We start from the raw sequence: 22,621 nt of genomic DNA, 5'->3' as shown, positions 1-22,621 counted from the left end.
CCTTTTTTGCTTTGAAAAGATTAAGTCACTGGAATAACTACACAAAGGTGATGCACTGAACACTTGGCTGGATGTCATAACACACCAATAATGCACACACTTAACAATGTGTCACATACAAATCTAATCATGACACTAAACTATAAAGCTGCAAAGTGCAGAAACTCATACTATTTTTCCATTCCTTCTAATGTTCAAGATGTAATTTACTGCAAAGATATAGGTGGTCAAAAAAGGAGAAAATGTTCATGTTTTAAAAAAGTTGTAGGTTCAAACCCAGGGCTGATTTTATTTTCAGTGGAAGAATGCCATAGTGGAAATGGGCTTTAAAGTCAGATAGGTTCAGGCATGAATCCTGCCTCTGTCATTTAATGCGTGTATGTGGGAAAGTTGTTTAACCTGTTTTGACTTCAGTTTTCCCATCAGTAAAATAAGGATATACCCACTTTATAGGATTGTTATAAAACTTAGAATTCTCAGTAAAGCATCCAGCACAGTGCCTAGCATGGAGTAGCCACGATCACTAAAGTTATGTGCGTTTAAGTAAACTAATGTCCATAATAGCCACAAGCACTTTACATACTGATAAAATTAGAAAGTAAGCTCTAAATGAAAAGCATTTTACATTCTCAAGATTCAAAACTCCTGTTTATAACACTGAAGATCCAATGACTCTAAGAGTAGAACTTTTCACAATAGGGATATAACTTACCACCAAACCAAGAGCTATCAGGGGTTCACCTTCATTTAAATGATACAGGAAAGAGCCTCCATAAGTATGTCTGTCCAAGGGCCAACCAACAGTGTGATCTACTCTCCCAGGTTTCCACTTCTTTTCATCAATAATCCACAACTAAAAAAAAAGAGGGTCCTAGTGTTGCTTAAATTTTTTATGTCACCACAATGTGTAAAACTTACCAAGTTTTATGTCTTATTTATGAAAATTACAAGTGAAAAACTGTAAGAAGAGAAACACAAAAATGTACTTCAAATATCAAAGAAAATTATATCAAACTGCAGCATGGTGAATCAGAGTAAAAAAACAGGTCAGAAAAGTTATAAACTCTTTAACACATTAACTAGATTCTCAAATTGGTAAGACTTTCCATGGGATTACAAGACACACCACTGAAGAGATGAGGGCAACTTCCGGGGTGCTGGTAAGGTTCCATATCTTGGTTACATGGATGTGTTCACCTTATAAAAATTAACTGAGCTGTACACTTCAGCTCTGTTGTTATTTTACACTACAGATGTCATTCTTCCATAAAACACTTTACTTTCTCCTCTACTCCTCCCTCCCCAATTGAGGCAGACTGTTCATCCTATTTTCAGAATGGGAAGTTTAAAATTTTAAACAATTTCCATCTGAAATATTATCTAAAAATCACATATTATGTGCAGTCAGATAATATTATGTGCAATCTACCAAAACAATTAAGCCCTTATTCACAATATAACAAATCTAGTTATATAGAGAATTTGAACTTTTCTGAGCTTTACCCTAAAAACATATTTAAACAAAAGGGTTATAATGAAACTTTTACACTCTAATAAGCCTAAGGTTTGGGAAAATAGACTGGAGATTGGATAAACTGAGAAAATACACAACACTTAACCTAATTAAATTTTAGGTTACAGATCAATATACTATGGCTGAGTGTGTATTTCATAAACTAAATTATCTTTTTTTTTTAAAAGATTTTATTTATTTATTTATTTTCCCCCCAAAGCCCCAGTAGATTGTTGTATGTCATAGCTGCACATCCTTCTAGTTGCTGTATGTGGGATGCGGCCTCAGCATGGCCGGAGAAGCGGTGTGTCGGTGCGCGCCCAGGATCTGAACCCGGGCCGCCAGCAGCGGAGCGCACGTACTTAACCACTAAGCCACGGAGCCGGCCCTAAATTATCTTCACATTACAATTTTAAGTGAACAATTCTTGTAGGATGTGGTCATCCTACAAATAGCATACGGATAAAGGTCAAACCCTATTAGGGCAGATGGCATTACAATGAAAAAAAATCAATGTTACAAATATTTTCAAGTTCAAGACTTAGTTCAAGCAACATTTGATAAAACAATTACAACATATAGATACAATTTAGATAATAATGGAATTTGATTAGTACTATTTTCTAGCCCCTTGAAAAATATCCCACATATTTTCAGTTGTAATGAACATTTCAAGTCAATGAAAAATATAACTGTAAAATTAGATCAATATTATAAAGTACATGATAATACAAATGAATTTAAGCTCCATCTTTCAAAATTAAAATTGCAAAAACAAACCAGGATACCTCCTTCAGTCCAATTCCATAGGTTTGGGGTTCACAATTGGCCCTCAAATCAAATTTCTTATACAGTTGCTTGGCTAGATGTCCGTGGCAACCCTCTGCAAAAACTGTGACTTTGGCATGTAGTTCTAGTCCTCTCTCAAATGTTGTCTGAAAAAGAAAAACATGTTAAATTGCAACATTTGACAAGTTAAAAAATATTCACATTCTGGTCAATTTTGAATTGATTCAGGTGTAGAAGAGATAGTGTAAATATGTAATCTTAGAAATAAAACTAAGGGGCCAGCCCTGTGGCATAGCGTTTAAGTTCATGCATTCCGCTTTGGCGGCCTGGGGTACACCAGTTTGGATCCTGGGTGCGGACATACTCACGGTTCATCAAGCCATGCTGAGGTAGCATCCCATATAGAAGAGCTACAACTCTACAACTATGATACACAAGTATGTACTGGGGCTTTGGGGAGAAAAAATAAAACTAAGAGTACTGTTTTAAGTGGAATCTAATTTAAATTTAAAGTATATTTTGTGTCTTTGTTATATTTTTCTTTTACTTCGAAAGTACTTGATTGAATGGGTAAGTTTGTAAGAATTAAAAAAGCAAATAAGCATGCTTATGCTAAAAAAAATTTTCTATAAATGAATATAAAGTGAAAAGAGAAAGGCCATTTCCCCACTGTTCCTGATTTTCCAGTCCTATCATTTGAAGCAAAAAACACTATTAATAGCTTTCTTGTGCATCATGCCAGAAAATTTCCATGAATAAAAAACTACATAGAGCCCATTTAAATCTTTCTAACACAAATAGGATCATAGTAAATATACTCTTCAGCTACTTGCTTTTTTCACTTTAATTTTACTTGTACTTTATTGTTGAATGTATACTGTAAAACCAAAATGCTCTTTCCAAGGGAAAAAAAGCCACAAAGTCTTTCTCTTTTGCTGTCTATATTTTGCACTTATGTTTGGCACATGGCAGGTACTTAATAACGTTACACAATAAAGGAATACACAACAATCAAGTAAGTCTCTTATGAAATACCTTTCCTGATAGTTCCCTATTCATATATTTGCATGTATGTGTGTACACAGACACATTCATACAAAAAATAGGTTTATAATGACAAACTGTTTTATAACTGTTTTTGTGTGATTTGCCTAAGGCAATTTATACCAAATAAAGCATTCATTTTTAATGTTTGAATAGGATTCTCTAATTTTTCAACCAATTCTGAACAGTTGGACATTTAGGATGTTCCAGTGTGTTTCACTATTATAAGCATTGCTTGGATGAATATCCCTGGTGCTAAATATTCTGTTTGAATGGTAAGAATTATTTCATTATTAATTTAATATCTTTGTTCTAGAATTGAACATCTTCCACATGTTTATCAGTAACTTCTATGTTTTCTTGTGAAATGCTTATTCACGTCATATATATGCATACATGTATAGTACACATGCACACACATCCTATAAAAACTTTATCTCAGTACCTTTTTATTTTGTTCGTCTCCTTCCTCTTATTACACGTCACTCATCCATGAACCGTGTTAACAGTCTAGTATATACAATTTTACACAAATATATAGGCACATATACATATTGAAATACTTACATATACACAAACTTTTTTGGGTCTTGGTTTATTTTACAAAAAAAGGATAACATAATACAAACTTTTCTGTATCTTATTTTTCTCAATACTTTATGGAAATCTTTTCAAGTCACTGTACAGCTCAAAATCTTTCTCTTTAAAGGCTGGGTCATAGTCCATGCGGAAATACCATAGGTTATTCAGCCATTCTGCGAATGGATAATAGCCATTCACCATGTTTCCAGTTTATTTGCGACTATAAACAATGTTATAAAACATACACCCTTGTATATATATCCTTAGAATAGTGGTGCTTTTATTCCTGTAAGATAGATTCCCAGGAGCGGCACTGTTAGATAAAAGGGCACACCTATTTTTATTTTACTAGATATTACCAGATTGCTTTCCAAAAGGTCTGAAGCAATTAATATTTCCACCAGCAGTATATAAGAAGACTCTTTTCCCTATAGCTCAGCTAGTGATAGATATAACTGTTCCTTTTACATTTTTGCTAAATGTAGCAGTAACTCACTGCTATTTTAATTTGCCTTTCCCTGACTACTGTTTTCAGCATCATCTTCTTTTTGATTCAAGAAATATTAAATGAATGCCAACAGTGTGCCAGGTTCTATGCTAGGCATTGGGAATACAGAGATGAATAAAAAACATGTTCCTCTCCCTCAGGCAGACATTGAATAAATACATGAGTATATAATTACCAATTATGATTAAGTGCTATGAATGCAAGCATAGGCTGTTATGAGAGAGAATAATAGAAGGGAGCTATCCTGGATTGGGTGGACAGGAAAGGCCTCATTAAAGAAATTACATTTCAGCTGTGGACTCTGAAGAAAAGGTATTTAAGAATCTTTCCTTATGATTAGCGGTCACCTGGATTTACTCTTCTGTGAACTGTCAATTCTTCAGATTCTCTCCATTTTCCTAATATATCTTTTTTCTCATCAATTAATAAGTGCTCTTTGATATTATAAATAGTCAAACTTTTTTTCCCCAATCTACTGTTTATCCACAGAGTTTACAGTATCTTTTGGTATAGAGAAGTGTTTAATTTTTACATAGTTAAAAAAGGTCTGCCTCCTATAGCTTTTTAATTTCTTTCTCAGTAGGATGGCTTACCTTACCCCTAGATTGTAAGTGTAATCTAGATTTCTTTCTGATTTTTTTATTGTTTTAAGAAATAATCAGAATTAAAAAAAATGAAGTTTCAACTCTATTGTTTCCAGATGGACATACAGGTTTCCCAGCACCACTTATAAAACAATTCAATCTTAATGAGCTAAAATATTACTTAGTACATTTCTGTTTCCTCTTAGAGGCAACATGCCCCTTAGGGTTCAAGGGACAGACTCTGGAGTCACACTGCCTATACTATTTAAATCTCAGCCCCACTAGTTAACAGCTTTCTGACCTTGGGCAAGTTACTTAACCTCTGAAACTTAACAATGTTCAAATCAGAATTCTTAACAATAAGATGCCTCTTAGACATGAGAGTAGAACCACTGAATGAGTGGTAGGACATATGATTCTGGGACTCAGGGAAGAGGTGTTTAAAGCCGTGTGACTGGATGAGGTCACTATGGAGAAAATGTAGATAGAGGACTCAACACCAAGACCTAGAACCTCAATATTTAGAGCACAGGAGGAAGAGGGAAAGCAAGCAAAGGAGACAGGAGGAGGAGCCAGTGAAACACAAGGAATACCAATGTCACCGACTAATTGCCCCGCGGAACTCAAGGGAGGTTTCGGGAGCATTTAACCGTTTCTCCAAATGGTTTTTTTTTTTTTTTTGTTATACTAAGAGATGCAATCACCAACCACCCTGAACCAATCCGAACCCTACCACAAGAGCCACGCCTGCACAGATGGGCCGAAAGGTGCCCAAGAAGTGACCTTGGCCTCATTTTTAATGCTAAGATCTCCACTCCAGGAGGAGCTTAGGCCTTATTACCATAACCTGCAATCTATGTGGAAGCATGTTTTCTAACTGAGCCTGCACGAGCAAATACCCGCCTCTCCCTTTTGAACGTTCATTTCACATCCAAAATAAAAGGCCCCCGTTGTCCCGTGCTCCGGGGGAGTCATGACTTTGGAAATGATTCCCTGTGGTCTCCTATTTGCTGCAAATATACTTTACTTTATATGACAACTACTTCTGGTGGAGAGTGATTTTAACTCGTGAGGAAGTGAAATCACTCTGGTTGGGTAACACCAAGAGAAGGTGGTGCGAAGAGCCAAGGCAAGAAAGTGTTTCAAGAAGGAAGAAGTTATTCAACTATTTCAGTGTTGCCTACCGGGTCAAGTAAGACAAGACAGAGGACTGATTACTGGATTGGCAAGATGGAGGTATTTGTGACTCATGCTGTTTCAGTGAAATGGCAGGAAGAAAGCCTAACTACAGAGGGTCAAATAGAGCATGGAACAACAGAGTGAACAGACTCCTTGGTTCTCCCCAGTCCAAACCTGTGGTACTAAAATAATTATTTTAAAAGCTTAGATTTTGGAGATCGAATTACTAAGACTCCACTGTATTCTTCTATGCTTTTTTTTTTTTTTTTTTTTGTGAGGAGGACCAGCCCTGAGCTAACATCCAATGCCAATCCTCCTCTTTTTTGCTGAGGAAGACTGGCCCTGGGCTAACATCCGTGCCCATCTTCCTCTACTTTATATGGGACGCCGCCACAGCATGGCTTGACAAGCGGTGCGTTGGTGCGCGCCCAGGATCCGAACCGGCGAACCCCGGGCCGCCACAGCGGAACGCGCGCACTTAACCGCTTGCGCCACCGGGCTGGCCCCTCTTCTATGCTTTTATATCTACATAAATACAATATTTAAAATATAGGGGCTGGCCCCGTGGCGTATCGGTTAAGTGTGCACACTCCGCTGCTGGCGGCCCGGGTTCGGATCCTGGGCGCGCACCGATGCACCGCTTCTCCGGCCATGCTCAGGTGGCGTCCCACATAAAGTGGAGGAAGGTGGGCATGGATGTTAGCTCAGGGCCAGTCTTCCTCAGCAAAAAGAGGAGGATTGGCATGGATGTTAGCTCAGGGCTGATCTTCCTCACACACACACACACACACACACACACAAATAAAGTATATATAACATAAAAATTAAAAAAAAATAGTTTTACAAATAAAAAGCACAGAAGAAAAAATATATATTTGAATAAATATCATGAGAACACACAAAAGATGAAATACCAGAACGGTAGAATTTGTGTGCCTCAATTTTTTTGTAATATTAAAAACAAAAATTTTACAAGATTAAAACAATTTATAATTAAATCATCACAATATAGAAAAGAATAACTGTAACTTAGGAAAGAATATAGGAAAAACAATGTTCTTTTATCATTATGAGAAGCAGTACGACATAATAATTGTTTGCAAACCTGGCTATGCATCAGAATCCCTGGGGGCTTTTAAACAGCTTCTTGGGCCCTACTATAGGTCACGCTGAGTCCCAAGACCTCACGTGAACCTGATGTAACCAATCAAATCACTAGCAGGAACATTCAAGTAGGTAAGACTCAAGAGCTTTGCCACTTGCTTTCTTTTTTTCTTATTTATTTATTTTTTTTGGTGAGGAAGATCAGCCCCGAGCTAACATCCATGCCAATCCTCCTCTTTTTGCTGAGGAAGACTGGCCCTGGGCTGACTAACACCTGTGCCCACCTTCTTCCACTTTATGTGGGACACCACCACAGCATGGCCTGACAAGCAGTGCATCAGTGTGCACCCGGGATCCGAACCCCGGGCTGCCAGCAGCGGACTGCGCACACTTAACCGCTACGCCACGGGGCCAGCCACTGCCACTTGCTTTCTAAGCAGGAAGTAGTGAGAAGCAGGAAGATCTGCCAGAGGAGACTCTGGACTAGATTCCCAATTCTGCTCAAGAATGGTTGAGAGGAGGAGAACTATGAGTTAACAAATAGTTACTGAGGACCTAACATGTACCTGGCACTGTGCTAGGCACTGGAGTAACACCCATGATTTCTGCCGTCATGAAGCTTGTAATCTAGTTCAGAAATTAAGAAAATAAACAAATAAACATGAAGAGACAAATTAATTTACTGAGACGTTAATTTGTCTTTTGTTCTTGTTATTATAGGAAATCAAGGTATTTTTCCCTTCTCCTTTCAAAGCACTCTTATAGAGTGTGAGATCCATATTCCAAGAGCTTTGCAAATGTAAAAATGCACGTTGTGAAAACCTGAAAACCATACAGGCTTACATCTGAAGGAGAGAAAGGCAATCAGTTTTACATCTACAAAAAGATATTAAAATCAGGTCAAAGACTCTATCAGTATTACTGATAGTAATGCAACTGATTCTTATCCATAGAAATTAAAACTGTAGAGGTGGCAAAGCAGTTGACTGATGACCAACATATGTGTATGTTTTTTTAATTCTTCTGGAACTGGTTGTAAATCTCACTGATTCCCTCATTAATTAATGAGGGAAATAAAATCTTTGACAGGTCTTTGTTTTATATTGGTATGAGTCATGTTTTTATCTTTTAAAAAAATTATTCTTAAACATGTACATCTACTTGCCTAAATCATGTTTAGTTCAAAGATGCTTCTAGGGCCGGCCTTGTGGCTTAGCGGTTAAGTGCGCGCGCTCCGCTACTGGCGGCCCGGGTTCGGATCCTGGGTGCGCACCAACGCACCGCTTCTCCGGCCATGCTGAGGCCGAGTCCCCCATACAGCAACTAGAAGTATGTGCAACTACGACATACAACCTATCTACTGGGGCTTTGGGGAAAAAAAAAAGGAGGAGGATTGGCAATAGATGTTAGCTCAGAGCCGGTCTTCCTCAGCAAAAAGAGGAGGATTAGCATGGATGTTAGCTCAGGGCTGATCTTCCTCACAAAAAACAAAAAAAACAAAAAAAAAAACAAAGATGCTTCTAAATGTTTTAAACAATAAGAGAAAAAATTCACATTCATAATTATATTCTAAAATGCACTTAATTAATGTGCAGTTTGTAGCAAGACTAAATTACTGAGTTTAAGTTGATTCTTTTTTTATTTGTCAGTCTCTTCAGCACATAACTATTAAAACATTTACCTTTGGTGCTCCATCTTTTTGTATCCCTACATCATTAGTGGCAATTCCTTTTACACTACCGTCTTCATGAAAAAGGACCTAAAATGAAAACATATTCATTATCATCTTAGCATTCATGATCACCTTGAAAAGAAACAATAAATAGCCTTAGATTTTTTAGAAAGTGAACATGTTCTCTATATTATAGAAATACAGGCTTTAAAATGTTCAGGCAAAAAAGAGACATGTTCCAGGGCTGGCCCTGTGGCCTAGTGGTTAAGTTGGGTGTACTGTGCTTTGGTGGCCTGGGTTCAGTTCCTGGGTGTGGACCTACACCACTTGCTGGTAGCCATGCTGTGGTGGTGACCCACAGACAAAGTAGAGGAAGCTGGCACAGATGTTAGCTCAGGGCGAATCTTCCTCAAGTAAAAAGAGGAAGATTGGCAACAGATGTTAGCTTGGGGCCAATCTTCCTCAGCAAAAAAAAAAAAAAAAAAGAGAGAGAGAGAGAGAGAGAGACATATTTTTAGGAGACTCACTTTTAAAGTATAAAAGAACACACCTCAAACAGTTGGAAATGAAAGCAAACGGATCATTAACCTATTGACGATCTTTAAGGAACTGAGGAAAAAGAGGAGAGGTACAAGAGACTATAAGTGTGTGCATGTATGTGTGTGTGTGTGTGTGTGTGTGTACTCCAAAAGTGAAAATCACAGATCCTACAAACCACCAACTTCTGACTTTGACACTGAGCCCAGTCAAGTACATTTTAACCAGGAAAAATGCAAAACTCAATAATATTTGGGTCCAAAAAACCAATTGCATATGTACGGGCTGGGAAAACAGAAATGACTAACAGCAAGTATAATATAGGAAGTATAATAATAATGTGTTTATTTGACTTACATACTTGTGATATTGTGGTTTACAATAAGAAATATATATTTAGAGGAGGGAAAGACTGGGTTGTATTTTCTAACTCAACACTGTAAGGGTAAAAACAAAAAAAAGTTTTGAATTTTCCTTGGTGTCAATAACAGGAGAACTCTCCCTCCCCTCGAAGTTCTCTGAGCATTTCTTTTTTTTTTTTATAATTTTTTTTTAATTTATAATTTTATTTATTTATTTTTTTCCCCCAAAGCCCCAGTAGATAGTTGTATGTCATAGCTGCACATCCTTCTAGTTGCTGTATGTGGGACGCGGCCTCAGCATGGCCGGAGAAGCGGTGCGTCGGTGCGCGCCCGGGATCCGAACCCAGGCCGCCAGCAGTGGAGCGCGCGCACTTAACTGCTAAGCCACGGGGCTGGCCCCTCTGAGCGTTTCTTTTAGAAAACTTTTTACTGTGAACTCTTTCTCTGTCTCTGAGATATACGGAAATCCTTTTAAAAGCAAAGTAAGACTCTTAGAATCTGCATCCCAGAAATGTGTTTCTTGGGGACCTTGGAGACATCTTTGGAATGTGAACATCAAGGAGGATGACGTCCTGTCTCCCCATCTCTGTGGGAGTCTGGGCCAGGTGCTTGGCTCCAAGCTGTAACTTCTTGCTTGTCAAAAAGATACAAGAAGTTTTATTTTTCTGTTGGATAAAGACAGTTAACATGTATGTAATGGATTCTATCTGCCTGGCTATGTAAAAGGGTGAGATTTCTTTCTCTCATGGCAATCTCCCTAGCAGACTGCCTGTGATGTGCACTGCAGTCTTGGTTTAATGCCCATTCAATAATAAAACTTTTATTATTATTATTATTAATTTTTTTTGTGAGGAAGATCAGCCCTGTGCTAACATCTGCCAATCCTCCTCTTTTTTTTTGCTGAGGAAGACTGGCCCTGGGGTAACATCCGTGCCCATCTTCCTCCACTTTATATGGGACGCCGCCACAGCATGGCTTGCCAAGTTGTGTGTCGGTGCACGCCCAGGATCCGAACTGGCAAACCCCGGGCTGCCGCAGCGGAGCGCGTGCACTTAACTGCTTGCACCCCCGGGCTGGCCCCTATTATTACTTTTTAAAATAATTTATAGAAGTGATTTTTCTGAGTTGGTAGGAGATTGTATTTTTATTAATTTTCCCAATAATACTTAGTGAGAACCAACAGTGTGATACCAACTGAACCAACAGTTGCCAAAAACGTTATTTTGAGAGAATTAACAGAGGAACAGTTTCTAGAATGAACAAGGTAATAGTCCTGCTCTACACTGGGCTTGAAGTAGTTTATTCATTCTGGGTGCCACTTTACAAGGGGATAAAAATGGAATGCATTTGGAGGAGGGCACCGAGAATACTGAAGGAACTCAAACTATACAACATGATGGTTGAAAGAATTAAGAATATTTAAGCTGGGAAAGAAGAAACCCCAGAGTGAAGGTGGAGAAGAAGAGAGAGCAGGGCGTAATTATGATTGGAAAGTTGTCCTTGGAAGAGGGCTTAGATTCGTTCTGTATAGTACCAAATAGGAGATAAATTTCTATTCAATGTAAGGAAGAGAGTATTACCAACAAATCAAATACCAGAGAGAGAATTTTCCACCCCTGATGGTGTTCAATCATAAGCTTGACAATCACTCGATGTGGGTGAGTATCATATAAGGAATTCAAGTACTCTTTGGATTAATCTTTTCAAGATTCCTTCTAACTCTGCAATTCTAAAACCCTATGGCTCTTCTAAAATATTTGTTTATCTCTGTACCATTATTGGTTTATATTCAAAGGAAAAACAGATGACTTCCTGTAAATATTAAAAACAAAACTATACAAACCTCAGCAGCAGCGTAACCAGGGTATACTTCAACACCAAGTGCTTCTGCGTGTTCTCCCATCCAACTGACTAAATGTCCCAGGCGCACAATGTAATTGCCATGATTATTCATTGGAAGACCTACAAATATATGCTGAATTGATAAATCTGACTTTTTATTGATAAAACATCTCAAAAACATAAATATTTAATTAAAAAATTCTAATCAATGTATAATGTCTGCATAAGTATACACATTATCCTATAGTCAAAATTTCAATTTATTTCCTACAATTTTGGTATAGAGTTCTAATTATTAGATTAAAAACATTACAGAACTAAATTAAAAATTCCTGGTTGGCTTACAAGGCTATCTCAATTCTTCTAGACTGGAAGACAAAAGAACTGGGTATAGTCCTGCTTTCCCACAAGCTAGCTGTATAACTTTGGGTAAGTCCTTCAAATCTCTGGGCCTCAGTTTTCTCATCTGTAAAATGAAGGGATTTCACCAGATGAAATATAGTTCCTTCCAGCTGTGGAATTCCATGATTCTAATAATATTTATCATACCTTACCTGGAAGAATTGGCACAGGAATTCTGTATTTCTCTGTTAAAATTCCAAATCTGTCTTCTGTTACGGGAGTGTTCAGTGGAGCCTAGAAACAAAAGAAGGAAAGAAGAGGAAAAGTTTTTAGTTCATATTTGTAAGGGTAAACACGAATAACAAAAAAACTGTGCCAAAGGGTAAGGGAACTACTCCCCTCACTTTTCTTTCAGCATTTGGAACTGGAAATCCTTTGTCTCTTTGAGATGTACGGGACTCTTTTTTCTTTCTTTTTATTATTTTATTGAGGTCATATTGGTTTACAATATAGTGTAATTTCAGGTGTACATTATTATATATCAGTTTCTGTATAGACTGCACTGTGCTCACCACCAACAGTCCAGTTTTTATCCGTCATCATTAGATGTATGGGAATTTTTTAAAAGGCTAAACAAGCCAGTTTTGCTTCTCGGGAATGTCTTTCTTGGGGGCACTGGAGACATCTTTGAAATGTGAACATCAAGCAGGATGGCACCCTGTCTCCCTGTCTCTGTGGGATTTTAGCCTAGGTGCCTGCTCCAAGTTGTAACTTTTTCTTTTCCCCTCCCCAAAGCCCCAGTACATGGTTGTATATCCTAGTTGTAAGGGTAACTTCTTGCTTGATGAAAACATAAGACAAGTTTTATTTTTCTTTTGGATAAAGACAATTAACATGTATGTAATGGATTGTATCTGCCTAGCTATATACGGCTTTGATTTGAAAAACTTTTTCTCTCTATTAGAACTGATATTATGACAATAATAATTCAATGATACCTATTTCTGATATACTAAAAAGAGAAAGTTATTTAGGCATAATTAAATTATTTCTAGCTCAAAGGAGCTTGATATTTTAGAAAGAAAAGCATAGATGAAATTTTTGAAATTCAATTTACTCCATATGGAAAGAATACAGAAGATACTTACATAATTTTTTGACCTGAATAAAGTATATTCACAGATACTGAATATTCAAACCTTGAAGGTAGGACCGGTATAATACAACCCATCTTACAGACGAAAAAACCAAAATATATAGAGTGTAAGGTTTTAACCAAGGTCATACAAATTATGAGAGCAGTAAAATTAGCATTTGGTCCTCTGCGTATCATATTAGTGCTTTTTCTGCTTAGGTTATGGGAGGCCATATTAAATTATTTCTTTAGAAACTTAGATTACATTATCCTCTTTGGCTTTAAATATTGCAATGTCCCAGAAAATTTTATATAACACATTATTAATAACAATGATATAAACACCTACAGAACAAGTTAGGAAAACCTTCAAACTCAGAATGGTGTATGTTACTTGGTACAAATATTCAAAGGTCTTCTCAAGATAACGTCTTCTTATTAATCCAGTATATAAATACAAAATATAGAAGGCATTATATAAAAATGAGTTAATATCTTAAAATTATAACTATATTTGATATCATTCAATCTTTTTTGCCCTTTTTAAATAAAAGAAAATCTATAATTGTCTTCTAAGAGATAGAATTACATGAAAAGGGTTTTCCTTGTTCCAGTAATTTGGAAACAGAGATATAATAAAGATTAGACTTTGTATAGAAAACAACTTTTCATACTCCCTTCTCCTTCCAGTCTGGGAACAGTTCTTCAAACGCACACGGATCAAGGCAAGCCCCAGAGAGAGTGTGAGCTCCTATTTGAGCAGCTTTCTCCACTAGACACACACGGATGTCTCTCTCGTGTTTAGTAGCCAACTGCTTTAGACGAACGGCTGCAGAGAGCCCTGCAGGGCCTGCACCAACTATTACTACATCCGCTTCTTCTGCAAACCTCTCCATGTTCACTCCTGGGAGGAAAAAAACGTTTAAAAAAATACATAAAAATTCTGGGGTGAATATGACCTGATAAAATCACCTGCTGGGTTACAAATACCTACTATGCCTTTGAGCATTATTTATAGAAATTGCACCTCTGCTTTGCACGAGAACTATACTAAGTATATTAGTATATTTTGGATGTTATCTTCGGTTCTGTTCCAGTAAATATCTTATTTTAGCTTCCATAAACCAACTTTGGCTTTGCTTTGAGATTTATTACTATAAATTTAGCAAATATCTGCTTGTCTAAATATTAATATGTAATAGATTTGGTAAAGCTATAAAATATTATTAGATGATTTTACACTATTGACAAAAATATAATATTTCCCTCCACAAAATGATACAAGGTATCTAGAAAAGTCTCAACAATTTTACACAAATTGTTACTTACCTTCCCATCGCTTGTCCTTATCCCGGGGATAAACAGTATAGTGGGTAGTAATTTGAGGTACAACAGAAGTTGAAGACCATCTTGTAGCACATAGAGGTAGATAATTTTTCTTAATTTTTAAGGCATGAAAGCACTGATATGCTGCACAAAAATTATGAACATTATTATTATTTTTTCAATTCGTTTTCCTCAAGAGTAGATTGAAAAAACATTTTTTAAAAGAAAAAAAATCTAGGAGTGGGGTCAGATCTGGTTTCTGGTCAGTTTTCTATTAATTAGCCCTAAGACCTTAAACAAATCACTTAACCTCTCCAGATTTCAGTTTCCTCACCCAAAAAAGTAGAGTCACTAGAAGACCTTCTTGACTTGAAATTGTATGATTCCACATGATGCCTTTGGAAATATACTTGGCAACTTGTTTATATTCTGACCATATCAACACTGCAGACATTCAGTGAATAGTTAGATCTATGCCATAGAGCTGTTAGTTGTGACATAAATTGAAATAGATTGTACTCTTCTAGACGAACAATTCAGTTAGCTTTTTCTTATAAAGCAATGTTTCCAAATTATATTCTTAAAGTATCTAATAAACTAATTTATTCAATTCAGCTCATGTCAAGCTTAACCTATGAACAGGATGACTATATAATTTATCATCCAAACTGGATAGTTTTAAGAGTAATAAGGGGCACATTAATGATTATGCTGGGACAATGTGGGCAAAGTGGGTTTTATAGTTAGCTTCTTTTTAAATTAAGTTGACTCTCCCATTTGGCAATATCTTCTGAGAGCCTTAAAAATGTATATATTCTTTGAGTTAGCAAATAGGATTTTATAAAAATAAATGGAAGTGTGCAAATATTTATCTGCAGGGAGGTTCATTAAACCTCTGTTGTCCTTAAACCTTCACCTCCGCCTTCTCCCTTCCTTACTTGGAGCTAGAGCAGATGCCCTAGCACATTAAACCTCATAGAAAGACAGAAGCAATTAGGGGCGAACTTTCTCAGTTCCTTGGCAACAACCTCTAATGTAATCTGTATTTGTGTCCATCCTTTGTTCATTCTCTGAGGTTATAGTAGAAGACATGTCTCTTTTCCTCCCTTAGATTAATCCTTCCACCTGGATGATGAGGCCTATCCCTCTCATCTTCTTAGGGACATTCCTCCATCTGATACCCTCACTTCCTGCTGCATCTTCAATTTCTGACTCCCATCTCTGGTACTCTTCTTCTCGATAATTCTTCCCATGATAAAAAAAAGGACAGAGAATCCTCCCTAGCCCTGACAGATATAAAAACCTACATTTGGAGCTATAATAATTAAAAGTCTGTTATGGGAGAAGGATAGAATAATCAAAGGAACAGAATAAAGAGTTCAGAAATAGTCAGAATACACATAAGGATTTGGTATATGATAAAGATGCCATTTCAAATCAAGGAGAAGTGATGGTTATTTATTAAATGGTGCAGAGGTAAGTAGAAAGTCATTTGGAAAAAAGCAAACCTCTCTGCTTATATCAAAATGAATTCCATTTGGTCAATGATTTTAACAAAGAAAGTCAAAGTATAAAAGATTATGGTGATAGATCCACAAATTATTTGATTCTCCTGCTTTTGAGTGTGGGCTGGACTTGTGAATAGCTTCCAACAAGTACAGTATGGAAAGGGAAAAATATTAACTTTATAGTGGAGAAATATGGCAGACACTTTAACCAAGTGATCAAGTTTAACATTACCAGCAATAAGACATATTTGTATCACATACTCCCTGATATGATGTAATGAGAAGGGCTCTTCACCTCTGTGGTATACTTCCCCCAAATCTATAACCTCAGTCTAATCATGAGAAATCAGCAGACAAACTCAGATTGAGGAACATTCTACAAAATGCCTGGTTAGTACACACCGAAAGTGTCAAGGTCATGAAAGACAACAGAAGACAGAGGAAATGTCACATTGACGTTGACTAAGGAAACATGACAACTAAAAGCAACGTGGTGCCCTGGATTGGATCCTGGAACAGAAAAAGGAAATCTGAATAAGTCTATAGTTTAGTTAATAGTATTGCATCAATGTTAATTTCTTAGTTTTGATAATTACCCTATGGTTATGTAAGAAGGTGAGCTGAGCGAAGGGTACAGGGGATCTCTCTGTGCTATCTTTGCAACTCTTCTATAAGTCTAAAATTATTTCAAATTAAAAAGTTGAAAAATAAAGATTATGATAATACAAAAGTTAACTCAAAAAGGATCAAAGACCGAAAGGAAAGAGCTAAAACTATAAAATTTTTCAAAAATACACATGGGTGGGGGCCGGCCCGGTGGCGCAAGCGGTTAAGTGCGCGCGCTCCGCTGCGGCGGCCCGGGGTTCGCTGGTTCGGATCCCGGGCGCGCACCGACGCACTGCTTGGTAAGCCATGCTGTGGCGGCGTCCCATATAAAGTGGAGGAAGATGGGCACCGATGTTAGCCCAGGGCCGTCTTCCTCAGCAAAAAAAAAGAGGAGGATTGGCGGATGTTAGCTCAGGGCTGATCTCCTCACAAAAAAAAAAATAAAAAAAAAAAAATACACATGGGTGTAAATCTTTGTGACCTTGGATTAGGCAATGGTATCTTAGCTATGACACCAAAAGCACAAGCAACAAAAGAGAAAATAGATAAACTGTATTTCAACAAAATTAAAACCTTTTGTGTTTCAAAGGATACCATCAAAAAAGTCAAATGATAACCCATGGAATGGGAGAAAACATTTGCAAATCATGTATCTGATAAGGGACTTGTATCTAGTATATATAAAGAATTCATTTCGAATAATAAAAAGACAAACAACCCAATTAAAAAACAAGCAAAGGATCTCAATAGACCTTTCTCCAAAGGAGATACACAAAAGGCCGGTAAGCACATGAAAAGATGCTCAACATCATTAACCATCAGAGAAATACAAATCAAACCATAATGAGATACCACTTAATATCTACTAGGATAGCTACAATCAATAGGATAGACAATAACAAGTGTTGAAGAGCATGTGGAGAAACTGGAACCCTCACACACTGCTGGTGGGAATGTAAAATGGTGCATCCACTTTAGTAAACAGTCTGGCAGTTCCTCAAAACATTAAACACAGAGTTTCCATATGACTCACTCCTAGGTATATACCTAAGATAAATGAAACCTATGTCTGTACAAAAACTTGTACACGAATGTTCATAACTACATTATTCATAGCAGCCAAAAAGTGGAAACAACCCAAATGTCCATTAGTGAATGGATAAATAAAAAATATCCATATGATGGAATATTATTCAGCAATAAAAAGAAATTAAGTAGTGATATAGGCTATACATGGATGAACCTTGAAAACATGCTAAGTGAAAGAAGCCAGCCACAAAAGATCACATATTACATGATTCCATATATATGAAATATCTAGAATAGACACAATTCCATGTATATGAAATATCTAGAAAATGACGTGATTTCATGTATATGAAATATTCCATGTACATGAAATATCTAGAACAGAGACAGAAAGTAGATTAGTTGTTGCCTAACTCTGGAGGGGATGGGGAGTGACTGCTGATGGGTGTGAGGTTTCTTTTTAGGGTGCTGAAAATATTCTAAAATAGATTGTGGTGATGGTTGCACAACTCTGTGAATATACTAAAACCCATCAAATTGTATACTTTAGATGGTGTGAATTGTATGGTGTGTGATTTACATCTCAATAAAACTGTTATTAAAAAAAGAACATTTAGGGGCCAGCCCAGAGGCATAGCAGTTAAGTTCATGTGTTCCGCTTCGGCAGCCCGGGGTTTGCAGGTTCAGATCCTGGGTGCGGACCTACTCACCGTTCATCAAGCCATGGTGAGGTGGCATCCCATATAGAAAAGCTGCAACTCTACAACTATGATACACAACTATGTACTGGGGCTTTGGGGAGAAAAAAAGAAAAAAGAGGAAGATTAGCAACAGATGTTGGCGCAGGGCCAATCTTCCTCAAAACAAACAAACAAAAAGAACATTTACAGTCACATACACACAAAAGATTATGGGGAAAACATTGATAATTTTTCTTAGAATCTTGAATTTGGAAAGGTTTTTCTAAGTATGGCAAAAATCTCAAAAATCATAAAATCATTTGACTAAAAATGTAACACATCTATATGATGAAAAATGGTATAAACATAAACGTCTTGCTTAGTTGCTTACTTGTCTGTATTCCTCAGTAGATAGCATATTCCTAAAGTATTCGTCTTTTCCTTGTTGTATGCTAAATCCCAGTGTTAGCCTATATATAGATATAAATATTTGTTGATTGAATATTAGACAGTCCCTTTTATACTCTCCTTCATTAGGGTATTCAATAATGCTTGATTTATGGTATTATAAAACAGTTTAATGCTTTTATAGTGTCAATCTCTGTCAAAAGACAAGCTAGAGTTATAAATCAGAAGCATTAAAAGGCCAATATGAGGACATAAAAAGATAAGCAACAGACTGGGAGAAAATACTCACAAAACACATAGCTGATAAAGAGCTGGTATCCAAAATATACAACGAACTCATAAAACTCAACAAGAAAACAAACAACTCAAAATATGGGGAAAAGATCTGGACAGATACCTCACCAAAGAAGATATACAGATGGAAAATAAGCGTATGAAAAGATGCTGAACATCTTATGTCATTAGGGAATTACAAATTAAAACAATGAGATATCACTACACACCTATTATAATGGCCAAAATCCAAAACACTGACAACACCAAATGCTGCTGAGGATGTGGAGCAACAGAAACTCTCATTCACTGCTGGTGGAAATGCAAAATGGCACAGCCACTTTGGAAGACAGTTTGGCAGTTTCTTACAAAGCTAAACATACTCCTAACATGTGATCCAGCAACTGTACTCTCTAGCATTTACCCAAATGAGTTAAAAATTAATGTCCACACAAAAACCTACAGTCAAGCAAGGTGAATAAGCTCTGGAGATCTGCTGTACAACGTTGTACCTATGTCAACAATAACGTATTGTACGTTTAAACATTTGTCAAAAGAGTATATCTCATGTTAAGTGTTCTTATCACAATAAAATAAAAAAAACGAAAATATCCAAGATTTTAAAAAAAACCTTCACATGAATGTTTACAGCAGCTTTATTCATTATTGTCAAAACTTGGAAGATGTCGTTCAACAGGTGAATGGATAAACAGACTGTGGTGCATCCATACAATGGAATATTATTCAGTGCTAAAAAGAAATGAGCTATTAGCCATGAAAAGACATAGAGGAACCTTAAGTGTATATTACTAAGTAAAAGACGACAATCTGAAAAGGCGATATACTGCGTGATTCCAACTATGTGACATTCTGGAAAAGGCAAAACTATAGAGACAGTGAAAAGATCACTGGTTGCCAGGAGATTAGGAAGAGGGAGGAAGGGATGAGTAACCAGAACACAGGCAATTTGAGGGGCAATGAAACTATTCTGTATGATAATGTAATTAATGTCATTATACATTTGTCAAAACCCGTGGAATGTGCAACACCAAGAGTGAACTCGAATGTAAACTATGGACTTTAATAACAATGTATCAATATTGGCTCACCAGCTGTAACAAATGTACCATACCAAAGCAAGATGTTAATTGGCAATGGGAGCAGTTAAATGCAAACTATGTATCTTCTGCTCAGTTTTTCTTTAAACCTAAAACTGCTAAAAAAAAATAAAGTTTATTAATTAAAAACAAAACCAACAAAAAGGGCAACATGGAAAAAAGCATTGGTTAAGTACACAGGCTTTGGAGTCTGTCTACTTTGTTACTTTGTGTTTGAATTCATTAACTAGCAAGGAAACCTTCAGCAAGTTATTTAACTCTTCCCACCCCATCAGCTCTAAAGTTCATGGTTAATCTTTGCCTTGGTAATACTACGGTGTAGGATCTAGTATATATCTTAACATAAGGCACGTCACTAATACATATTTGTTAACTGGATAGGTACCTTCCCAGTTACAATTTCAACTGTCATCTAGGAATGTGCACAAATCTTTGGTTTAATTTCCTAAAACTAATTCCTGGGTTATAGAGCAATAATAATAATGATGGTCTTTCCTAGTTTTTAACTTGTCTCTTATAATGAAGCATCTCTTGCAAATGAACAAGCTTCTAAATTTGGACTATAACAAATAAATAGTAAAGGTCAACAAAGACTTTAGCATGGATTTGGAATATATAATAAAATTTACATTTTCATGGACATACTGAACAGTTAAGAATTTTCAATTTTAAAACCACGTCTTATCCTTCATACCTTGTGAGATATGTAGGGCAGCTACAACCCCATTTACAGTAGATAATGATCTCAGCCAAGCTCAGTTTCAATCCTTCCAACATCAGTCAAGTTCTGAGACTACAGTTGGATTTGAAATGATCTATGAAGTAACAGAACCTGAGCCATGGTGAAAACAAGTTGTTTTTTCTCTCTCTCTCTCTTCCTTTCTTTTCTGGTTAAATGGAGAGATGACAGCCTAGCATAGGCTAATTATTTTTATTCTTTAGCACTCAATTGCATAATTATTATATTTTTATGTTTTACTCCTTCCAATAAAATGATTTTTAAAAAAAATAAAAACCTGACATCAGACAATCAATAATTAAAGATTATGATGAATGCAAGAAGGGAAGAGATTTGGAGTGGCAGAACTCTAAAGCCATTTAAACACTAAAAATCTGTTTGATAATTATTCAAAAAAAGTGGCAAAACTGCTGGTGGGAAAGCAAACTGGTGCAGCCACTATGGAAAACAGTATGGAGATTTCCCCAAAAATTAGAAACAGAAATACCATACAATCCAGCTATCCCACTACTGGGTATTTATCCAAAGAACATGAAATCAACAATACAAAGAGATCTATGCACGCCTATATTCATTGCAGCATTATTCACAATAGCCAAGATGTGGAAACAACCCAAGTGCCCACCAACTGATGAATGGATAAAGAAGATGTGGTATATATATATAATGGAATACTGCTCAGCCATAAAAAAAGACAAAATCTTCCCATTTGCAACAACAGGGATGGACCTTGAGGGTATGATGTTAAGCGAAATAAGCCAGACAGAGAAAGACAAATACTGTATGATTTCACCCATATGTGGAAGATAAACAAACACATGGATAAGGAGAACAGATTAGTGGTTACCAGAGGGGAAGGAGGTGGGGAGGTGGGAGAAAGGGGTGAAGGGGCACATATGTATGGGGGCGGATAAAAACTAGACTATTGGTGGTTAGCACGATGTAGTCTATACAGAAACCGATATATAATAATGTACACCCGAAATTACACAGTATTATAAACCATTATGACCTCAATAAAATAATTTAGAAAAAAGCAGCAAGGAAACAAATTTTCCCTACTTGCAAATGCATATTAACAACTATAGTATTGGGAATAATTTTTTAAACCTTAGATAACTCTTCACCTTCCTAAACCTTGAAAAAAATGTATGTAAGATACATAAATAAAGATATTATAGAACTCAGTTCCAGAATTGAAATATAGTATTATCATCTTCAAAAGAATATTAAATATTTATTTATATTATTATTAAATGATATTAAAAATATTTGTTTTATGATGCATTGCAGTTTGATGTATACAAGTTATCATTTGCTTCTGAAAACTGATGATTTGGTATCAGACAAAACTGTAATTCTACTGCTTATACAGCTAGTGATTTTCTTGAGAATATTTGGAACTGGGCAGTCTGATTTTCTCCAGCGGGTGAAAAAAAAACAAGTCACGACCTTTACCCCTTTTCTGAAAACAAATCTGATATTTCACTCTAGAGATTTGAACACTTAGGCACCTTGGCTAAATTTTGGTAGAGAATTGAGGTCAGAAAGTCCATTGAACTCACAACATCACCACATTAAAGTCACATTGATGGTGCATTTGTGTCCATCTCTTTCTTGCCAGTAGTGCTAACTCTAGGGTATGAAAATAGCAACGACAAGCATCCAAGGAAAATGGAAATGGCGATTTTGTGGAATTTGGTTAGCACTTGGAACTAAATTAGAATGATTTGAACTAAAT

At 36.4% G+C, this 22,621-nt stretch overlaps 1 protein-coding gene across 1 annotated transcript in view; it reads right to left on the bottom strand.

Moving 5' to 3' along the window:
• ETFDH (electron transfer flavoprotein dehydrogenase) overlaps window positions 1–22,621 on the bottom strand; it is a 33,701-nt gene that overhangs the window by 9,321 nt on the left and 1,759 nt on the right. Inside the window, exons 2-8 of the mRNA XM_058550267.1 lie at window positions 14,523–14,663; window positions 13,868–14,097; window positions 12,271–12,352; window positions 11,718–11,836; window positions 8,985–9,062; window positions 2,302–2,448; window positions 713–853 (exon numbers count right to left, since the gene is read on the bottom strand). Of these exons, the coding sequence (XP_058406250.1) occupies window positions 713–853; window positions 2,302–2,448; window positions 8,985–9,062; window positions 11,718–11,836; window positions 12,271–12,352; window positions 13,868–14,097; window positions 14,523–14,663 (938 nt within the window). The remainder of the gene's footprint in view (window positions 1–712; window positions 854–2,301; window positions 2,449–8,984; window positions 9,063–11,717; window positions 11,837–12,270; window positions 12,353–13,867; window positions 14,098–14,522; window positions 14,664–22,621) is intronic.

The sequence above is a fragment of the Diceros bicornis genome, chromosome 11, assembly GCF_020826845.1.
Source record: "Diceros bicornis minor isolate mBicDic1 chromosome 11, mDicBic1.mat.cur, whole genome shotgun sequence".
Taxonomy (NCBI): domain Eukaryota; kingdom Metazoa; phylum Chordata; class Mammalia; order Perissodactyla; family Rhinocerotidae; genus Diceros; species Diceros bicornis.
Note: the sequence above shows the minus strand (reverse complement) of the source record. Positions and strands in the feature narration are given on the sequence as shown.